General features: G+C 45.9%; 2 protein-coding genes across 2 annotated transcripts; one reads left to right on the plus strand and one right to left on the minus strand.

Annotated features, from left to right (window-relative positions):
- On the plus strand, window positions 1-907 carry LOC104861548 (vomeronasal type-1 receptor 3-like). Its single transcript, XM_010623040.2, is given in 2 exon segments — window positions 1-864; window positions 866-907. Coding segments are annotated over 2 exon segments (906 nt in total).
- Window positions 908-6,935: 6,028 nt separating this feature from the next.
- LOC104861547 (putative vomeronasal receptor-like protein 4) lies at window positions 6,936-7,914 on the minus strand. Its single transcript, XM_010623039.2, is given in 2 exon segments — window positions 6,936-7,172; window positions 7,174-7,914. Coding segments are annotated over 2 exon segments (972 nt in total). The 5' UTR covers window positions 7,909-7,914.
- Between the last annotated feature and the right edge of the window lie 12,690 nt (window positions 7,915-20,604).

Consider the following 20,604-nt stretch of genomic DNA (forward strand, 5'->3'; position numbering starts at 1 on the left):
ATGGTTGTGAACATTTTTAAGGGAGTAAATTTTTTCTTTCTGTTAGGACTTGGTACCGTGGGGAACATCTTTCTTTTTATGAATTATGTGTGCTGTATTGGAGACACTGCAAAGAAATCTATGCACTTTATCCTCATCCATTTGGTTTTTACAAATATCATCCTAGTTCTTTCCAAGGGAATACCACGGACAATAGCAGGTTTTGGTGTGAGAAACTTCCTGGATGACACAGGCTGTAAGATGGTGTGTTACCTGCAGAGGGTGGCCCGGGGCCTGTCCATCTGTACCAGCGCTCTCCTCACCGTGGTCCAGGCCATCACCATCAGTCCCAGGCACTCCAGGTGGAGGAGGCTCGAGCCCAGGACTGTCTGGCATGTGCTTCCCCTGCTTCTCTCCTTTTGGGGGCTCAATTCCATGCTAAGCATCAATTTACTCTATATTGTCACAAGTACCTACAGGAACTCATCACACAGCAGTGAAAATGACAACTATTGTGATTTTCTACCCCAAAGTCCGAAAATTAACTGGATTTTCCTCAGTCTCCTGGCCCTGAGAGACATTGTGTTTCAGGGAATCATGGGTGGGGCCAGTGGCTACATGGTGTTTCTTCTCCACAAGCACCACCAGCGGGTTCTCCACCTGCAGAGCTCCAGGTTTGTCTACAAAACTCCCCCTGAGATCAAAGCTGCTCAGAGTGTTCTCCTGCTGATGCTCTGTTTTCTTATCTTTTATTGGTCAGATTGTGTCACATCTTTGAATTTACATTTCTTCTCCAAGACTGACTCTGTAACAATAAATCTTCAGGAATTTCTGACCATTGGTTATGCAGTTCTCAGCCCTTTTGTGCTGATTCACAGGGATGGACACCTGGCTGAATGCTGGCATGCTCTGGCAGGTAGAAAGATGACAAACTAGAAATTGTCTGCTGCACTCATCTTTTGACAGGTGAAGAAGAATGAACTCTTCATTCTGTTTTGCTGTGTGTGAAACAACATCTCATCAAAGTACCTTAAATGTGTGAGGCTTTATTATCAGACAGTGGCCCTGGTGACCTACATCCCTGAGCTGACACAGAGATTTGGGAAAATTCCGTGCTGGATGTCGTGGTCCCTGGTGAAATCCCAGCCCTCTGGGAGCATGAGACAGAAATGTCTCGGGTTGGAGCCCGGCCTGCACAAGCAAGGGCCTCAGCAAGGTGCTGGCTAGAAAGGAAGAAATCGGTGGGGAGTGAAGGCCTTGGGTTCACTCTGAGTTACGAACACACATGCACACACTCACCCATGAGTCCTGCAGAAATCTCATGCTGCACTTGGGAACCCACAAGAAATGTTTGATTCTAACATTTATTAGATCGGCCTTTTCAAAGCATTCTTCAGCAGCAGAAAGCAGTCAAAACTTTATCAGAATATCTAGCATATCTTCTTCTTGCAAATCACTGACATGTCTAAAGCCTCATCCTACAGATATCCTTGTCCTTTGAAATTTATCATAGGAAAAACATTGCAAGTTGCAATGTTCTTATTTTTTCAACACAAAATAACTATTTGGGGGTGTTCTTTTGAGGTTTTTTGTTTAATTTTTGACTTCTGGAACAGCTGCATGGAAAGGGAGCTTATGGAAATGAGAAAAGAATGGCCCAGTCCTGAGGGATTCGTGTGGGACGCCACAGTGTGTAACTAACTTAATCAATAAAGAGCAGTGCATGAGGAATTGAAGTAAAAGCACAGCGGACCCAGGTAACGTGCCACTGTGCACATGAAGACAGTGGAGCTATCCAAGAGCCTCTATAAATGTGAGGAGAAATCAGTAAGAGAATGAACTGCAGCACAGTTCCATTTCACGGCTCTGTTTTCTGAGCTCTAAGCGCGTGGAATCATGTGTGCTCAGAATGAGGAAGTTCTGTCTGATGACTCCGAGCACCGTCTGATAATGCTCGGCTCTCTCCGTAGTGCTACCAGACTGCTTATCCTCTGGGGATTTCAGGACAATCTGACCCTACGTTAATTTAAATGAAGAACTCAGCTCTTCATTTCTGAAATTTCAATCAGGAGAAGGGATTCCCAAGCATTTAGGGAATGGGCTGGAAGCCAGGCACCAGGGCTAAGCGCTAACAACAAAAAGGTTTGGCGGGAGATGCAGGACTGCTGTCTGAACGTAACCAAGGACAGCCTGGATTTGGAGTGCTCCTAGTTGGTTCTCCTCTGCCCTCTCTCTGCCACACTTTAGAGGTAAACTGTCCCCAAAGCCTCTGTGTGGAAGGTGGCAGGGTCACGGAGGGCGCCATAGTTCTCAGTAGATCTACCAGCTGAGCGCGGTGGGAGGTGGGGCGGGAGATGCAGGACTGCTGTCTGAACGTAACCAAGGACAGCCTGGATTTGGAGTGCTCCTAGTTGGTTCTCCTCTGCCCTCTCTCTGCCACACTTTAGAGGTAAACTGTCCCCAAAGCCTCTGTGTGGAAGGTGGCAGGGTCACGGAGGGCGCCATAGTTCTCAGTAGATCTACCAGCTGAGCGCGGTGGGAGGTGGGGCCTGGGGGGCAGAAGGTCCAGGGACCTGGAAAGGATCTTTCTGCCACCAGCTCTGGGGCCCCAGCAGCTTTCCTCCGCTGTGCCCTCTGCATGCAGTTTCTGCCTTGCAGCCGGCCCTGGCCCAGCCCTCCACTGTGGGCCAGGTCTGCTCTCCATCCTCTGAGGTGCGGGGAAGACTTTGTTCCAGGGGGGAAAGCTATTAAAACTACACGGCCAGAATTGAGTTAAGAGTTGAACATGAAATCATTAGAAGAGAAAGCAAAAATACAGAAATACACAATTAAAACTGTTACAAGTCTTATCATGTGAGACGTAGGGGGAGAACTTGGCAATACCGGGTTTTAGAGCACACAATGAGTCTAGCAGTTTCATCAACTTTCAATCTCACAAGCTCATAGTTTCTACCAGAATAATGTAAATAGGAAAATGAACTCCGTGTTAATTTTGTTTGTCAAATTTTGCATGCAACTTGAAGACAAACCTGGTTGAAATTTTTTTCAAATTTGGTGGCACAAATCACTAAATCAAAATGTTCAGAGTAATTGAAATGTGAAAAACACCAAAACAGCCACACAGGCACACATCACAAACTAACTTATAAAATTAAAACAAGAGAACATTTGACAAGATTCCTGAGAGAAAGCAGAGATGACCGTAAGGTAACGAGATTCCCATGTAGTGTGGAGCTGGTCACCTTTCCTCACTCTCAGGCCCCTCCAGACGCTGCTCCACAGTGACCCCGGGTCTCCACACACTGGGGCCCTTCACAGCCTCTGACTCATCTCTCCAAGGTATGGGAGGGTTTTTCTCACTGCATCCACTCCACTGAATGACTGCAGGTCTTTTGTGCAAGTTCTGTAGCGAGGTGGACAGTGTAGGTTTTTAGTAACTGAGCAGGGAAGGAATCAGCTTCACAATGGTTGATGCAATCGGATTTCTATTCAGTAGATCTGGGGGATTTTCTCTACATTTAAATCAAAGCAGATGCTGCTAAAGCACTCGTCTGCTTCAGTTCTATAGGTGCCAAACACCGTGACCAAAAAAATTGGTCCAAAATCTGTGATTAAGGCCACTGTGATGACGGGCAATCACGCACACACACTCACCTTGTTTATGATGATGAAATCTCAGTACCCTTCTATGTCACCTTGGAATCCAATAATCTCGGGTGCTTACAGATTCCGTTCAATAGGGAAGATCTACAGAGCCATTCTAGGGTTGGGACACTATCCTCGTGCAGATGCCTGCCACAACCAAGTTATAAGCCTGATTCGGATGGGGAGATTTTAGGGGTGCAATCAACTGTAGCATTCCATTTCCTACAGCTTGGGACAGCAGCCCCCAGGATGTACAGCTTCACTCAGTGCAGGGTACTTTGCCTTGAGCACACAGCAAACATGGAGCCACTCTTTCCCCTGCAGCTACAGTGTTGAAATCACAGTCTCTGTTCAGCATCCCCAACTGATTGCTGGGGCCTTATTGCACTCTATGTTCCTCTCACATGCGTCTCCAGCTGGAATCACAACAAATCTAGAAAATTTTTCCAAACTGTTTTCTGCAATGTATATGACTGCGTTCTACAGCCCACCTTGCTCAGATCTATTCCTGGGTTTTCATGTGTGCACAGAACATCATAAGAGGCTGTAGCCCTGCTGGTTGTAGCTGCATGACGTGTTCAGATTCCTTACTGAAAAATTTGGAACTGGTCAGAATAAAACCATCATGGCCAATCTTATCAATTCTATACAACTCATAACTTTATGGGAAATATGAAGGTATCAACACATTTGATGACTACAGAGCAATGGATAAAATTTACATATAAAAATTGAGTCGTACAAACATCCTCATTTCTTCAAGAAATAAATGGAATAAGATTTCTTGAAGGGACCGAGAATTTTATAAATATCAGGAAACTTAAGATACATTAGCACAGAGTAAAATATTGGTTTTTATTGAAGTCTTTTAGCTAATACATTGTAGGCAAGTAATAAGAATCATTTAAAGTGGAACAGATACTACTGAAAAAGTACTGGGAACTAGATATTATTAAAGAACCGGTCTCACTGTAGTTGGTAATATTTGTGCAGCTGCAGGAAGCCACAATACTGGTCATGCCCAAAGCATGCTGTGATCAGGGCGGGCTGCAGAGTTAGACCCTCCCTGGCTCACTGTAAGAAGCGAGTCTGAAGCTCCGTGAGGCACAGAAGCGGCTCAGGAGCACCGCGGGAGTGCACAGGTTGGCCGAGACCAGAGCACTGGCGGGTGAAGCTGTGCAGCTCATTCATACGAGATTACACCCGAACAGAGGTCTGAGGAATGGCGCCCAAATTCCACTGGCACAGTGAGAGCCTTCACTAATGAAAACGGAAGCCACAACAGGGTGCCTTTGCCCCAGAGGAAAACACCAGCTTTCCCAGGAACACTTTTTGTTTTCCAGAAGACAAGTCTCACACACATGTTCAGGGCTCCTTTCTCCTTAATGAGGTTACGCTATCTCTCCTGAGAAATAAGCCAGACCGTCTGCAGGAGGCATATCCTCTAGTCCAGTGGAAGGCAGGAAGCATTGAAATGCTTGTTTCCGAAACATGAAACAGCTTCCCACAAGGTAACTTGGAAAAAGTGGGAAGGAGGGAGGCTCGTGGGCACGTGATGGAGAAGACTGTTGACATGCTCCAGTCAATTCTGGACAAGTTTATTTTATTTTTTCTGTTCAATTAAGTTTATTGGTATAATTTATACATACACAATGATCACATTCATCATAGGGAGTTTGTACCTATACATGATAAATCTGGATTCCTTTTTCCCCCAATCCCCTCCCCTCCCATCAACCTCTCCTGCCCTCAAAATGTACAAAACTAGCCCCCTCCTCACTTTTTTTGAAGGTTCCTCCTCTTTCACAATAACTGGTTATACACTTTGGTCCTTATTTACACTTTCAGTTTCTCACACCAGAGAGAAAAATGCAACATTTTCACACGTGTGTCCGATTCATTTCACGTAAGTGTATGGTCTCAGGTGCATCTCTTTGCCTAGAAACATCTCAGCTTCATAGTTTTCTAAGCTGGTTAGTGCTTCACAGTGCTGCGCTGCCCGCGCTGCTCCTGTCACTGGTCTGCGGTTCCGGGGGGCCGGACGGCTCAGGACAGAGGGCTTGGCTGGATCCCTGGGATCCACTCCAGGCACGAGGAACAGCAGCCCGCCCCACACTCCTGCACCATGGCTACCAGGGACAAAGGGCTGCACAGGTGAGAAGGCTGAAGGATAAGCCAGGCCCATAGCGCGACCGCACCGGCAAGGGCCACGGGAAGGAGGCCCCGCTGAGGGTCTCAGGGCTCAGCCAATGCGGCAGGGTCCGCTCAGGGGGCCACGTGTCACGGCCCCTGTCGAGGGGAATCGTGTGTAACAAGCCTACGTGTGCAAAAGCGCAAGCACGTAACACACGTCACTTTGAAAACGGGATCCTGCCAGGGCCCTGGAGCACCGAGAGCCTCCCGGATCTCTGCTCCCTCTGCACCCCCAGACCCTGCCCCGCCTGGGACCTCGCAGAAGAGTAGGCGCTCTGAGGGACCCCTCACACGGGACCCGGGTAGATGCAGGCGCTGGGTCTCCAGGGCCGGGGTGTACATGGTCTCATCCGCAGCGCAGTCCAGGTCCTCCTTGGGCAGGACAGGACTGAGCCGGTCACAGCGCCCCACAGCCTAGATCCAGCCCTGGCCGCCATCACCGGAACCTCTGGGGCCTGCAGCAAAGAAGGAGGTGAGTGAGTCTGTCCCCAGGAGCTGCAGGGCGGGTGACATAAGCCTGGGATGACAGCAGAGCGGGACCTGGGCCTGCAGGGCAGCTCCTCGGACCCCTCCTCGGCCCGGTTCTCCAAGGAGAACCCGCGCCTGTGCTCCAGGCTGCGTGACATGTGGGCCTCTCCGTCCCCGGGGCCTTCACACGCCTGCGTGCACGATTGTCTGGCGGTCTCCTCCTCGCCCGGTCTTCTCCCGCGGCCCCTTTCAGCTGGGCGAAGGGATCCTCACAGGTCAGGGTCAGTCCCACTGCACAGATGGCACACACACAGGCGGCACCCCCCCATCCATGGCCCTGGCAGGCAGGTCCTCACTACGTGCCAGGGCAGCGCCAGGCTCACTTGGGGCTCAGAGGAGAGGCGGGTACGGAACTGCCTGGGTTCTCCTAGACTGAAAGGTCTGATGGGGGAAGGTACTGATGTCCCAGCAGCATGGCCTGCACTGTTTTTCCCAAGTAGCGAGATGGGAAATTCCTAACAAGCTGTGTTTCCAGCTTCTGGGACCTCCTGATCAGCCTTAGATCCTCCAGTAACAGGGGTCTTAAAACAAAAAGTGTATATAGTACCCTAAACCTTGATCAAGGTAACATTGGATGCATTACATTACGCCTAATCGATTTCTAACGCACTGATCCTGAGTTCATGCAGGAACTGAGCACAATGGAGTCGGGTGCACCTCTCGTTGAGCGGCCACGGTTTAGTGACACGAACGTCCCTGCTCATCAGGACAAAGGGGCTAAGAGATGCGTAACCAAGTTCTAGAAACAGTTTAATATAAAGTAGTGTGATTTCATTCATCACAGTGGAACCTATGTATAAGGAAAAAATGAAACCTGTCCAAAAAAAAGAAAAGGAAGCAGGTCATGAGAATGAGAGTGCTTAGCATAGCTCTAATTTCTGGGCTGGAATTCTTTGCCAACCTGGAGCTGTGCAGGTAGAGCACATGCTTGTGATGCTCATACAGACGGAAAGCCATGTGCCCACTGCTCCAGCCCATGAGACTCTGGAAGATGACGTCCCGAAGAGCCATGAGAGAAAGGAAAAGCCAGCTGATGATTTGCCTGGATGGCAGCAAATAACAATACCCAGCATACGTTCCAATCACAGATCTGTTCATGCTGCTGACTGCTGTGATGGAGTGCAGCAAGTTGGAGCTTGTCAGAAAATTAATGATCCAAAACAGGAAGAAATAGGGAAGAACTTGCCATGTGGTCTGTGGTTTGAGCTGTCCCCACAGGTTGGTCCTGGGGCTGATAGTGACGGCCTGGACGATGCTTAGGAGACAGGAGGTGCAGATGGAAAGGCCCCGGGCCACCCTTCCCAGGTAAACCACAGTTTTACAGCCAACACTACCAAGGAAGTTTCTGAAGTAGAAAACTGTGGAGATATCTCTGATTCTGGTGGTACCAATAATGATTGCATTTGAAAAAGCCAGGTGAATGATGATAAAATCTATGGTATTTTTCTTAGGAATCAAAGCAAAAACATATGCATGTCTTATGAATATGAGGATGTTCCCCAAAATTCCTGGTCCCGTAAGAGAAAGAAAAATTATTCTCTGGATGAGGTTCATCCAAAGCATCTTCCGAATCACAGGCAACATAGACCACACTAGCAAAACCTTTGGGGAAACACAAACAACCAAAGTTGACATGTTTCAGTTCCCAGAGTTCGGTCCATTAACTCTATCAAAAACAACACTTTCTGATAAATGTAAATGTACACGGTTCTGTCCAGGTCAATACCTGATTTTATTCTGTGTCTTTGTCCTTCCTTTTACTGACATGGAGGTGGTGATGGCTACACTTTGGACACAAACTCCATGTGGGTGCATCTACCACACTCACGCTTCTCTGTCCGAAAGATCCTGCCTGTGGCCCTCACATCCTAAGTGTATGTGCTGATTTTCTTCTAGACAAAAATTAAACCAAGGGCAACACCACCTGCTGTCGCAAGCATTGTCCTGAGTGTCAGCCCAAACACTTCCTTCCTCACCCTGTACATCACGTTCTGCCAGTGGCTTCTTTGTACTCCACTGATTTCCTAAACCATCACACAAATACCCGCAGGGAGTAGTGAGTTTGTTACACAGAGGAATTTCCCAGAGGAAATCCACTGCCTGATCACCCTCCCCTGAGCCAAGGTGGCCTTGGCTGTAAGGGACACAAAGCTTCCTTAATAGGGGTGGAGAAATACCAGACCTTGTGCCTCAGGGGCTAACTGTGGGGAAGGCTGTGCTTCCAAATTGAAGCATGTGTGGGAAAATACCAGAGCTCCTTTTTTCATTCTTCATCTCCATTTCTCCTGGGAACACTCCCGGGAAAGCACCAGAGAAACAGTTTCCAGCTCTGACACTGCTCCTGTCGGCTCCAAAAAGAGACACCTCTTACCTTTGGAAATTTGTCAGATGGAGTGGTTTTTATAACCCCAAATTCCTCACCTGTGTCAAGTCCCTCTAACGTCTCCTGTTGTGATTTGCAAAACCACTTTGTAAATGGCGTTCCCATTCCTATGCTTCTGTTTCTTCTGCATTATATTAAAAGGAGCTTTTAAATGAGAACTCTGCTTCACTTATTTTCTTGTAATACACAGGTGCAGATACGAATATGGACATAGATACAGATACATCTTCATACGTCAATGTCACTTCCATTTGTCCTCCAAAATTTAGGAGTCCTCCTTTCCAGATATCTCTGAGGAACTTTCAGCCCCTCTCCTGAGCAAATGTAACACATGCACTTACCTTGTCTCAAGAATATACTCAGAGTATCCAGGATGGTGTCCTTTGCAGCCTCACCCTTCCTAGCTCCCTGCTGTCCTCCACTCACAAGTCACCATAGAGTCTTATCTTCTACACCTTCTCTGAGCTCACCAGGCTACGGGACCTGTGCATCTGCTTCCTTCCTCCCCAGGCACTGAGAACACCTGAGAGATGCTTCTTTCTGTCTGATGCCTGAGTGAGCACAGAGCCTGCTATTAAACACTGAAAGTAGTTTACTACTAAATTATTATATGAGTCTCTGGTCCTAATGCTGCCAGTGGTCACAAAGCTGCCTGAGTGGTCTCTGTCTCCTTACGGACAGACCATGAGCATATTTCTTGGCTTCTCTAAGCCCTCAATTTCTCTTACTCATGAGCTAGCAATGGTGTTGTCTGCTGTGCCTTTATTGGGAGATGCAATGAGCACTGTACGTAGCACTTGTGTAACTTCCCAGAAAGCACTGCAGGATCATGTTCAAAAAGTAAGCGTGAGGGTTACCAGGTGTTGGCATGACTGAATCTCTCTCTGTTCTCTGAAAAATACTTTGGGCTACATTTTAAGTCCAGGGGAGGGAAGTGATACAGAGGGCAAGAGTCTCCATCCTGAAAGCCCAAGGACAACACAAATAATGCAATGGTTTTAAACAGCAATCCCAACTGTTGTGAAGGGAAAAGGGTACAAACAGGGCCAGGAGGTGGCAGAGAATAAATCCCACCTGGCTCTCAGGCTGAAGTTGCGGGCAGGCCTCCCCTTCTGCCCTCTCCTATACAGAAGCAGTCTCCCACAGTGCATCAAGCACGGAGCTTCCACACCAGGGCTTCCTCGTGGCCCAGAGACAGAGCTTCCTGGGTGTCAATGGTAGATGATGGCTGCCTCTTTTCTGTGTCATGACAGCTGCTTTTCCACATGAGACAGGGACACTCAGACCCCTCTGTCTCCCCACCTGCCCTGACCCACCTGCTTCCCAGCTCCCTTCCTTGGCAGCCACAGTCCTCAGAGTCAGGGGCACTCACCTGTGCAGCCTGTGCAGCCCACTTGGGGTGCGAGTTCTGCAGAGCAGCACCCCCAGGCCCTGTTTATCCTTCCTGCATCCCGGGGCTCCCACCCAGCTCCCACTGCTGTCAAGACCTCAGCTTCGCAAGTGTCAGGCTCCCAGGAGAAAAGGTCTCCTTCGGCTCCATCTGCATCCCTGGACACAGCTCTTCCCTCTCCCTGCTGCCGATGATGTGCTGAGCCCAGGAACCCACTGACACTAATTTCACTGGGTGTGCGGTAATGAGTAGAAGGCACTGTAATGATTAACAGTTAAATGAGGGCTCAGGTTTCTCAAAATGTGTTATGTTCCTGTCTCATCCTCTCCATTCACCATGAAGACAGGAACCAATGAGAGAAAAATAGTAGATAATTCACAGTAGTCACTTTCAGAGCAATTTTAAAGTGCAGGCACATTAAGCATAAATGATCCGTAGTGGTAGAAGGGGCTGAGCTTCAGGTGTAGGGTCCAGTACACAGCAGAGGGACTTCTGGGAAACAGCCCTGTCTGTCCCCAGACCTGGAGCTTGCTTTGTGCATCTTCAGCTCATGCACCTGCCTGACTTGATCCCTTACATCTGCGTGTCTCCTCTGCTCCTTTCTATTGAGAACATTACTGAGAGCCCTGGCTGGGGGTCTGAGTCTCCTATGAGACAATACAGTGCTCGCTAATAAGAATAAAGATGGACACAAGAGAAAACTGAGTCTGGGGCTGATCTGTGCTGCTCCGGGAAACAAAGACAAGGGTGCCACATACACCCAACATGTACTGATCACAAATGTGAGCAGAAGGTGAGCAGAGTAGGCATTGGAGACCCCTAGTGATACAGGGTGAAGCATCTGGAAGCATCTGGCCATAGCCAATACACAAACGGAGCTGGAAAAGGGGGTGGCGCTGCTTATCTTGCTTGGAGAGAACAAAGGGTGCCAGGACTGGGTCTCAACGAACCAGAACCTGCTAATACTGGGCACTGATGTCTGCTACACCTTTCTGTAGAAGTTTACCAGCTAGCACTGTCTTCACTCTGAGAGCTCAGATTTTGCATTTATTGCTGAGATACAGCTGAGCTGTCTGTCCAGCTGTGTCACAACTGGAAATACTCATCTGTCCTTAGTCCCCAGTGCCATCTTCATACTGTCCCTTTCTCTCTCATTACACCAAGAGACAGTGAATAAAATCCAGGGTGGAGAAGGCGCTGATTCCCCACCCACCCAGGCTGCTGTGCAGAGCTGCTGACATAACACCTCTCTCATCTCCACCCAGCTCCGCCTTCTCAGCACCTCTCCACTTCCTGCTGGGAAGGAAGGCATGGAGGGGAAGGGGCACAGCTGACTCTGTTGCTCAGGTGACACTGTTCTTAGGCACAAAAGCAGGAGTGCTTCTGTCAGCTGTGTTGGGTGCGTAGGACTGAGTGGAGGAGGGGAGAGAGCAGGGCCCCTAGTGGTGTCCAGAGGAGCCGACCTGAGGGCAGAGCTTGGGGTTATCCACCCCTGCAGGCCCAACTCCATCTCCTCCACTGCTGCAGTCTGTCTCCCTGTCTCCCTAACTCCCTGAACGCTCAGCGTTCACCGTATGCTGCTGGGGCTGCTGCAGAGAGGCATTTCTTTCAGTCACTATTTTTATTCAAATCTTTCAAGTCCTTCTGTGAGACACTGGACCTCCCTCTGACATCAAGGTTGTGACAGGCTGTGTGATGATGTCAGCACCCCATTGTGTACTGTTCACCGACTACTTTTATACTCAGAAAAACTGGGCAGTGGGAATGACACCATCAATAGCACAAGTTTTAAAATACCAGTTCATTGCTTGTGAAAAAATGAATCACACATCCATAACAAAGAGGTCACTTGTGTACTTGGAGCTCTTCCTAACTTCATGTATGTGTGTGTGCATTTATGTGTGCACCATAATACTTGTGTAAGTGTGTGACAACAATCAGGGCACAAGTGTCTCATCGCTACAGCCCTGATATCCAATTAGAGAGACACAGATGGCAGTGCTTCCATAAAGATCAGAGAAGTTAGGTGAAGTACAACTTACCTATCTGTTCCTTCTTGACTGCTCCTTCTGTCACATCTAAGAAAGTGTAGTTAAGGGTAATGTCATAAAATATTGCTCCTTTTTCTTCCAAAAGATATGTAGTGTTTCATCAACTTTATGTTTTGGAATCATTTTGAGTCAAATTTTACACCCAGTATGGGGGAAATTTCAACTTCATTTTGTCCAGTTTCACAATAGAATTTTTTTTAGAAATTTAACTTTTCCTGATTGCAAAATCTTGACTTGCTTGTCCAAAATAATTTGACCATATATTTAAGGATTTTTATCTGGGCTCTGTAAAAATTCTACTGCCAATTCATAAGATTTGAATTCTTTAGCATTGTAGTAACTTGTGAAATAAGGATTTGTGAGTCTTTATACTTTATACTTTTGGAGCATATTTTAGCTATCCTGAGTCCCCTTGGTTTCCATATGAAATTTAAAATTATATGTTGCTACTTCTTTCAATAAAGTTGTTGATTATGTTGCAGCAAACTTACAGATTCCTTTGGTTAATTTTGCCATCACAACAATTTTCCTTCAGTGAATGAAAGTATGTTGTCTTCCTATATATTTTTGTCTTTCTTAATTTCTTTGAGCAATGTTTTATAGTTTTCACTATATGTTTGTCATCTGTTTCATTAAGTTTATTATATAAACTTGTTATTAATTGTTTTCTTTTTATCTGATGTTATTTTAGTGGGTATTTCTCTTTATATTTTCTTTTCAGGTTTCTGTATATGTAATCAACTGATTTGTACATGTTGAAACTGTGTCTGGCAAGCCTTTTGAATATATTTATTAGTTCTAACAGGGTTTCTTGTGGGTTTAAAATCTTGAGGATTTCCTCCAACTTATACCTTGTCATCTGTGAACAGATATTTTCTCTGAAGGTTAAGCTTTATTGTGTCAACTTGATTGCCTTGAATCTGTTTGGGGGATGGTTTGAACACATCTCTGGTATGTCTAGGTAGACAGTTGGAGACATGACTCGCTAATACACCTGTCCTTGTCCCCTTCCTCTCTCTTCCTGTTTCCTTGCTCTCTGTGTCCCAGCTACCATGAACTAATGAGTTGTGCTCCCCCATGCCCTTCTGCCATGAAGTTCCTACCTAAGAGTCTATTAACTATGTACTAAATCCTCTGAAACCATGAGTTAAAGTAACCCTCTCCTGTTTTATCCTGTGGACATCTGGTATTGTGCCCCAACAACTGGAATAATCACTAATACAGAAAATTGGTGCTGGAAAATTGTGTTCATTGCCACAAATAGACTTGAATATGTGGCTCAAAAGGGCCTGGAACTGTTTTTCCAGAAGAGTTTACAAACTTTTGGAAATGGAGGCTAAAGAACCCTTAGAGAGCTATAAGCAGAACATAATGGTAATGGGTGACTCTGGTTGGAGCTCAGACAGAACGGTGAAGGAATGCAGACAATAAAGAAATGCTCAAGAACTTTCATTTGGAAAAGGAACTCAATTTTCATTTAGACTACAGGGATGTGTGTAACAGTCTAGCTGGAAGTTTGTCTACACTTAGCTTATGCCCTGAGATGACATGTGATTGAGATTAATGTCAGTGGACTAACTAAAACAATTCAAAGGCAGCATAACATGCACGGTATGCCATGTAGATCATAATTGTTTTTAGCCAGATTGGTACTGAGAAATGAGGGCAAAAAGCAGAGCAGGAAAATCTAAATACCTTTTCAGAAGTGTAAATCGGTGGCCGCAGTATAGCTGCTGAAGAGATTATTACCAGTAAAAAGAATCAAGTTATTTAATAAGCATAAGGAAGCTTCTCAGAAATCAGCAGTACTTCATCCACTGCAAGATTAAGCATGCAAAGATGGAGATCTTTTATTTGAGAAAAGAGTTCCTGAAAACACTGCATAAGAAGGGACTCCTGGAGTCTTGCTTCCCTGGGCTTCATTTCACTGTACTTCACCTTCCAGGCACTCAGAAGCTACTATAGCCATGGTCTAAGACAGAATTGCTCCTGTTCCCACTAACTACAGATGTTTCATTGTGCCTTTGTTGATGGTTTTATTGGCATCAAAAATTCCAAGTTGTGGCATTAAGAAGTCATCCGCTCAGATTTCAAGGGAATATCCATGACACCAGGCAAGGAACCCCTAAAGGGCAGTTCACGGAGTTGTGCAAATGAAGCCCAAGGTGCAGCTGTGATCCCAGGGGGCTGCAATTGCCAGGAACCTGGAGCATCTGCTGATGCAAGTTTCAGGCACTGGATAAACTCAGCACAAGAGAGAAACCATGTGTCCCCATCCAACAAGATAATCGGGGTTGGACTGGAACTCACAACTCAGAAATAAGTGTCCTAGATGCCAGCTATGGAGCTACAGGACTTAATGTTTGTCCTTCCAAATTACAATGCTGTAGTTCTTATTCTTTTTCTCCCCCATTCCTATCATTTGGAATAAAATATTTTTCGTGTGCCACGGCAACTTGTGATTCTATAACATCTTTTGATTTATACAGAAGTTTACAACTAAACATTTGCCTTGAGACTCAGAAGAGACTGGGTTTGAACTTGGAGCAATGCTGAATTGTGGAGACTTGCTGTTAGGTTTTAGAACTACAACATCCTCCAAAAGCTTCATCTGCCCTGAGAAAGTGCTTAAGGAAGGTGACTGGGCCTTGGGGGCTATGGACTCATCAGCAGATTCCTCCTCCAGTGTGTTCAGCAGTTGAGTGTGCTGCTGGGAGTTGCACCTCATCAGAAGAGGTGGGTTACTGGGGCCTTTGCCTGGCTGCTCCCTTCTTTGACTGCATCCTGACTGCCATGTGAGCACACACCCATGCATCCTATTTCTGACTCAAAGGCAGCTAAGTGTGGACTGAAGATGTGAGCCCAAATAAACCTCCCTCTTTCCATTTGTGGGGGTTTTGTATTTTGTCCCAGGGAAGAGAAGTGACTAAGACAAATTTTGGTATCAGAACTCCAAGGGAGGAGCCTGGAGATGCTGGTTTACAAAGCCCTAGGATTCTGTAAGCTAAGCTTAATCAAAGGGGGATAATAAGCTTTCATGAGTTAATACTTTACAAATAACATAATAATGTAAATTATCCAACCATTACATATTTTTCTGGTTGAAAGCTCCTGCTAAATAATAGACAAAACCAACAAGGAAACTGCCAACATGTTAATTCAGAAATCATTTAGGAAGTGGTTTTATCACATTACCAGTGATTAACATTCACAGGCAATTTATAAGATAAAGTAACCATATGAGGAAAGTGTTAATTTTTTTTACATATGTATACTTATAAACTGATTGTGCATTATTCTTCAATAAATGATCCACTTCCTCCTTTCCAAAAAATTCAAACATAGACACTCAAAAAAAGTTAAAATAACAACATAAATCAAGTGTCATTAAAAGAGAATCTAAAATAAAGCAATATCTTTCACCTAAATGTTTATGTGGAGGACTTAATTAATTAATTAATTGGGAAGACAACCCTTTTACAGCATGACTTAAAATAATTTTAACATGGGCCAGGGATTTATCTCAGAGGTGCCACCACCTGCCTTGCAAGCACAAGGTCCTGAGTTTGATCCCTGGTACTACTACTACTACTACTACTACTACTACTACTACTACTACTAATAATAATAATAATAATAATAATAATAATAATTTTAATGTTACTCTCACCTGGAGGAGTTGGCTCTTAATTCCTTACACCTTTAATTGAGAATACCACCTAGTAGCTTCCTTTCAGAATAGTGTGTAAAAAAGACAAGATTTACATACTTTATGGAAAAGGGGGCAGTTAGCAGACACTATCAACAAATAATCAGTTTTAGATCACCATTACAAGCCACGTAATAGCATCCATCCAACACGAAGTCTTCACTCCCATGAGCTGAACTGATCCTTGTCCCTGTACAATGGCTCCACCTCCACATTGCACTGGGGGCTTGAGTTCCAACATGGAGGGAAGAGCTGAGTCAGTGAAAGCTATTGCAGGCAGGGCACTTCCTCTCTGTGGTGATGGCTCCCCAAACTTCTAGCCCAGCTTAACCATAAGGAAAACAACAGAGATGCTAAGTTAGGCATATTTACAAAATACCTGGTATTGACCCTCAAAGCTACAACTGCACAAAACAGGAGAAGAGTATTTTCTGAGTTGCTGAAACAAAACTTTACTCCAGAAGGTTTTGTTGAGAGTCAGCTATGCAGCAGGCAGACAGCAGTCACTGGCATGGTGCACATGAGAGAGCGCTGGGCCATGACCCTTCAGGAAACTGCAGCCTCACTCGGGAGTGGAAGTGTTACTGAAAAATCAAGACCAACACATCAGGGCTCTTTTATAAACACACAGACACACTGCAGCTACTTTGCAAACAGTCCTGTCTCATAGCTGGTATATTTTCTCATTTTGATGCTGGTAGTCAATTGAGATCTCTGACTTTCTCTAATAAAATTTATTGCCTTTTCACAAATTCTTCTTTTTTTTTTTTTCCAGTACCAGAGATCAAACGCAGGACCTTGTGCTTGCTAGGCAGGCATGGTGCCACTGAGCTAAATCCCTGGCCCACAAGTTGTTCTTCACTGTAACACTTTTTACACACCTTGACCAAGAGTGGAAATTAATCTGTAAATGAATAGAATGCCCCCACAGATAAACTTAATCTCTTGCAGAGATAAATCCCATGCTGTATGTTTCTGTTGACCCCAGCTGAGGTCAGAAAGAACAGACTTGCTGTAGTTGGGGGAGCTGCTTCATAGGACCCTAGACACTTAGGTCATGACACAGTATGGATCTCAGGCACCATGGCTCCTGAGTGATGGGGAAGACACAAGGCCTTGCTCCTACTCAGATTGACTTTGGTTATCGAGGAGGAAGGAAATCCAGGAACACTTGATACCAGGCAGCCCGGTCCATCTCATCAGGGAGCTGGAGCCAGCACTGAGCACGGAGCTAGAGCTGGTCCTGGAGGGTGCACTTCATCCCACCCCACCCATTCCCACATGTTCACCCCAGGAACAGAGAGGTTCCATCCCACAGCAGGTGCTTATCTGTGTTCCAGTGATCAAATGTTATGAAAATAGTGATAAATCTAAAAGGCTCTGGTCATCTTAGCATAGGATGAGTGGCACACTAGTCTAGAATGTAACAGACATGGTCTTCCTCCCAGCTTACCCCTCGCTCACAATGCCAAGTGAAGATCCAACCCAGAAGGGACAAAGAGGTGAGGCTAACCCCAAGATTATATTTACTCTCCCACACGTCCACCTGGATGGTCCGTTGGTCGCTGCCTTGTCACTGGTGCTGGTTATCTGGCACCCACAACTCAAAGAGGACAAAATTCACTGTGGCTCAAAGTTTCAATCCACACTTGGACGTCTCAAAAGCATCAAGGACATGGAGAAGGGCCTGGTGCAGGAGGGCTAAGCACATTGTGGCATTCAGGAAGCAGAGAGAGGGGAGGAGAGCAGGAGGGAGCTGCCCCTTCCAGGTCATGCCCCGGCGATCTTCCTCAACAGCCCCACAGGCTCACTGCAAGCCAGCTATGAACCAAGTAGGGAGTAATGCACTGGTGAGGGGAGCACCTCATAATCCAACCAACTTCCAGACACAGGAGGCGCTAGGGAAATCCCAGACCTAAGCCAGAACAAGTGGGATAAAACTGATTTTGATTTCAGCTTTGCACTACTGGCCCCGTTCTTACTCTCTCTTCTCCTGAGATTGCTCCTCCAATAGAGCAACCAATAAGCCGCCCACATCTCGGGCTCCATATGAACTCCAAGCAAAGGCACATCTTACTTATTCTGTATTTTAAAATTTCTTACATTTACTGGGTTCTCAGTCACAAATAGTTTCCCTTTTCTCTTTCATTTCATTCTATTTTAATGTTCAAAATGTACTTTGGAAACAGAAATTGATTCCGTTTGCTCCGCTTCTTAAAATTTATTTATAGCATCACATGTCAACTTTGGCTCTGTCTGTGCTCAACAGTTTGGTGACCTCTCAACAAGCTTCCATCTCAATCATGTCTAGTTCCCTCTAAACAAATGTATCATTAGCACATAACTTGCTGCGACATCCATGGTGTCCTTGGATGATTGCACAGCCCCGTTCTTCATGGACAACTGTCATCCACAGCTCACAAATCCCTGCTTCCTTCCTCCACTGGACTCTGAGAGGTGATGCAATTTTATTTCTAATTAACGCAGCATCAAGCCTGCTACTCATCACTCAAGCATTTATGGATAAATTATTCAGTCAGGCTTCTGTGAAACTGCACATCAGTCAGAGATGAGCTGAGGTGCCATTTCAGAGAAGCTTGAGTTGGTCGGTGTTCCGCTATGGATGATGACACCAAATGGCCAGAAGAGCCCTTCCACACTATCTGACACACCCAGCAGGGTGTTAGTGTCTTCTCACACGTGTGCAGCCTTCATGGACCCAGTGAATGACATGAGCTATGTATTACAAGAATTATAAATTATGGAGAATTTTCACTTGCCTGATTTTGGCTTTGAGTCTGCCTGTGATTGGATGATCTTTTTTTTCAGATATACATCTGTTCCCTAATATACCTGTTCCCAACATGACTTTGACCATGCCTGCATCTCTCTAAGACCCAGTGATCTCATGTGTGAACTAGAAATCATGAGCCGTGCCTTCCGCGTGAGTGGTGAGCACTTGATGAGCTGAGATATAGTGTTTAGGAGTGTGCCCGAAAACCTTCAAAGATTGTTTTCTAAAAGCAATTGTTAATGTTATCATGTGTCCTCCTATGGGCCCAACCACTGCGAGTCTCCATACTTTTATAGTGTGTGATATGGGGGGGCTAAGGAAGGAAAGATCCAGAAGAAATAAAATCCTAATGGATACAGTAAGTGTGTAGTCTATAGAAAGGCTGAATGACACCAGAAATAAAGCTACACATCTAAATAACAATGCCCACAGTTATGAGGAAGAAGTACACCATGACTGAGGGGCACTGGGTAGAACACTTGCTGCTGTTCATTAAAGTCCAGAAAGTGTTGAGCCTCCAGGTCTCCCAATCCGCCCTTGCTGTATAAAAGAGCAGCTTCAGCGGACCAGTGAGAAGCAGGTTTCCGGACATCAGACTGGGGTGTTGGTTCACCACCTCCCTGCCTCCCTGGCTCCTCACTCTCCCCCGCTTGCCCCTGACCAGTCTGCTTCAGGCTGCTCCCTTTCCAAAGCCCAAGGCTGACCTGTCAGGCCCAGGTAGCTGAGGGGTCCAGGTTGCTTGGGTTTTGTCACATTCTTGTCCCCTCCCCTCCCCTACCCTCACCACCAAACCCACGACTAAATTTGGAGGAAACATCTAAGAACCCCTAATTTTCATCTTGTGAACCTTTTCAGAGTACAGCGTACACTCAGGACCAACCCTTAGCACATGAAAGAATCCAGGGCTTCCCCAAAGAAGGGAATGGGCATCCAGCAACAGCAGCAGCAGCAGCAGCACTTGATCCAGATCTCACTGCTGGCTCTATGCCAAAGGCTCAGTCCATGGCCCTGGCTAGTTTTGACCTTCTCTAGTGAATCTTTCTTTTAAATGTGAGCTGTCAACATGGTTGTCTCTCTGGAAGCACGTATTCTGTGATTATTGATCAGTTCGCCTGGGGAGGAATGAGTGTGGGCCAACATTTCAAGCATCTAAGTTGTTTTTTTCATTTTTGTAGTTCTGGGGATCAAACACAGAGCCGTACTCATGCTGGCAAGTACCTTATCATTGAGGTCCAACAGTCTCTCATCTCCAGGCTCTTGCATTCCTTATTTTCGGGTCAAATACCAGTGAATGATTCAGAAAATGCTTGTTCTGTCTTGTTCTTTATGCTCATACTAGGAGGAAGCTTGAAGAGGAACACTGAGGCTCAACAACAAGGCCACACATAGAGAGGTCTGACAGGAGACCTTATTCAGTAGAGCAGGTCAGACAGAGAGAGAAAGAGAACAAAGAAAGATGGTCCTTTTATTGGTTTCGGGCTGGGCTATTGAATATCTGTGAGCAGGCGGGCTACTTTTAACCTATCGCAGGCCAGGCTGCCTTTCATGGATTCAGCTTTGCAGAAGCTTGAACTTCACTTCTCTCAGCTATTGTGTCCTTGGGAGAAGGAAACAGAAGGAAACCTAAGACAAGACCATGATGTCATTAAGAGCGTGAAGAACCCGGAAACACAACCTGAGATGGTGGCGTCAGGTCCCTAACAAAGCTTTCAAAAGACAGCTGCATAGATAAATAAAATCATTTAAAATAAGGTTGTATAAGGGGCCAGGGATTTAGCACAGCGGTTCGGTGGCCTGCCTTGCAAGCACAAGGACCTGAGTTCAATCCCCGGTACAAAAAATGAATAAATAAATAAATAATAAGGTTGTATTAAGGTAAATAGCACACTGCTTGCAACCATGCATGTCACAGATTTATTCAGAAAATAAGCT

The sequence above is a fragment of the Fukomys damarensis genome, unplaced genomic scaffold, assembly GCF_012274545.1.
Source record: "Fukomys damarensis isolate Sample0158 unplaced genomic scaffold, DMR_v1.0_HiC HiC_scaffold_10, whole genome shotgun sequence".
Lineage (NCBI taxonomy): Eukaryota > Metazoa > Chordata > Mammalia > Rodentia > Bathyergidae > Fukomys > Fukomys damarensis.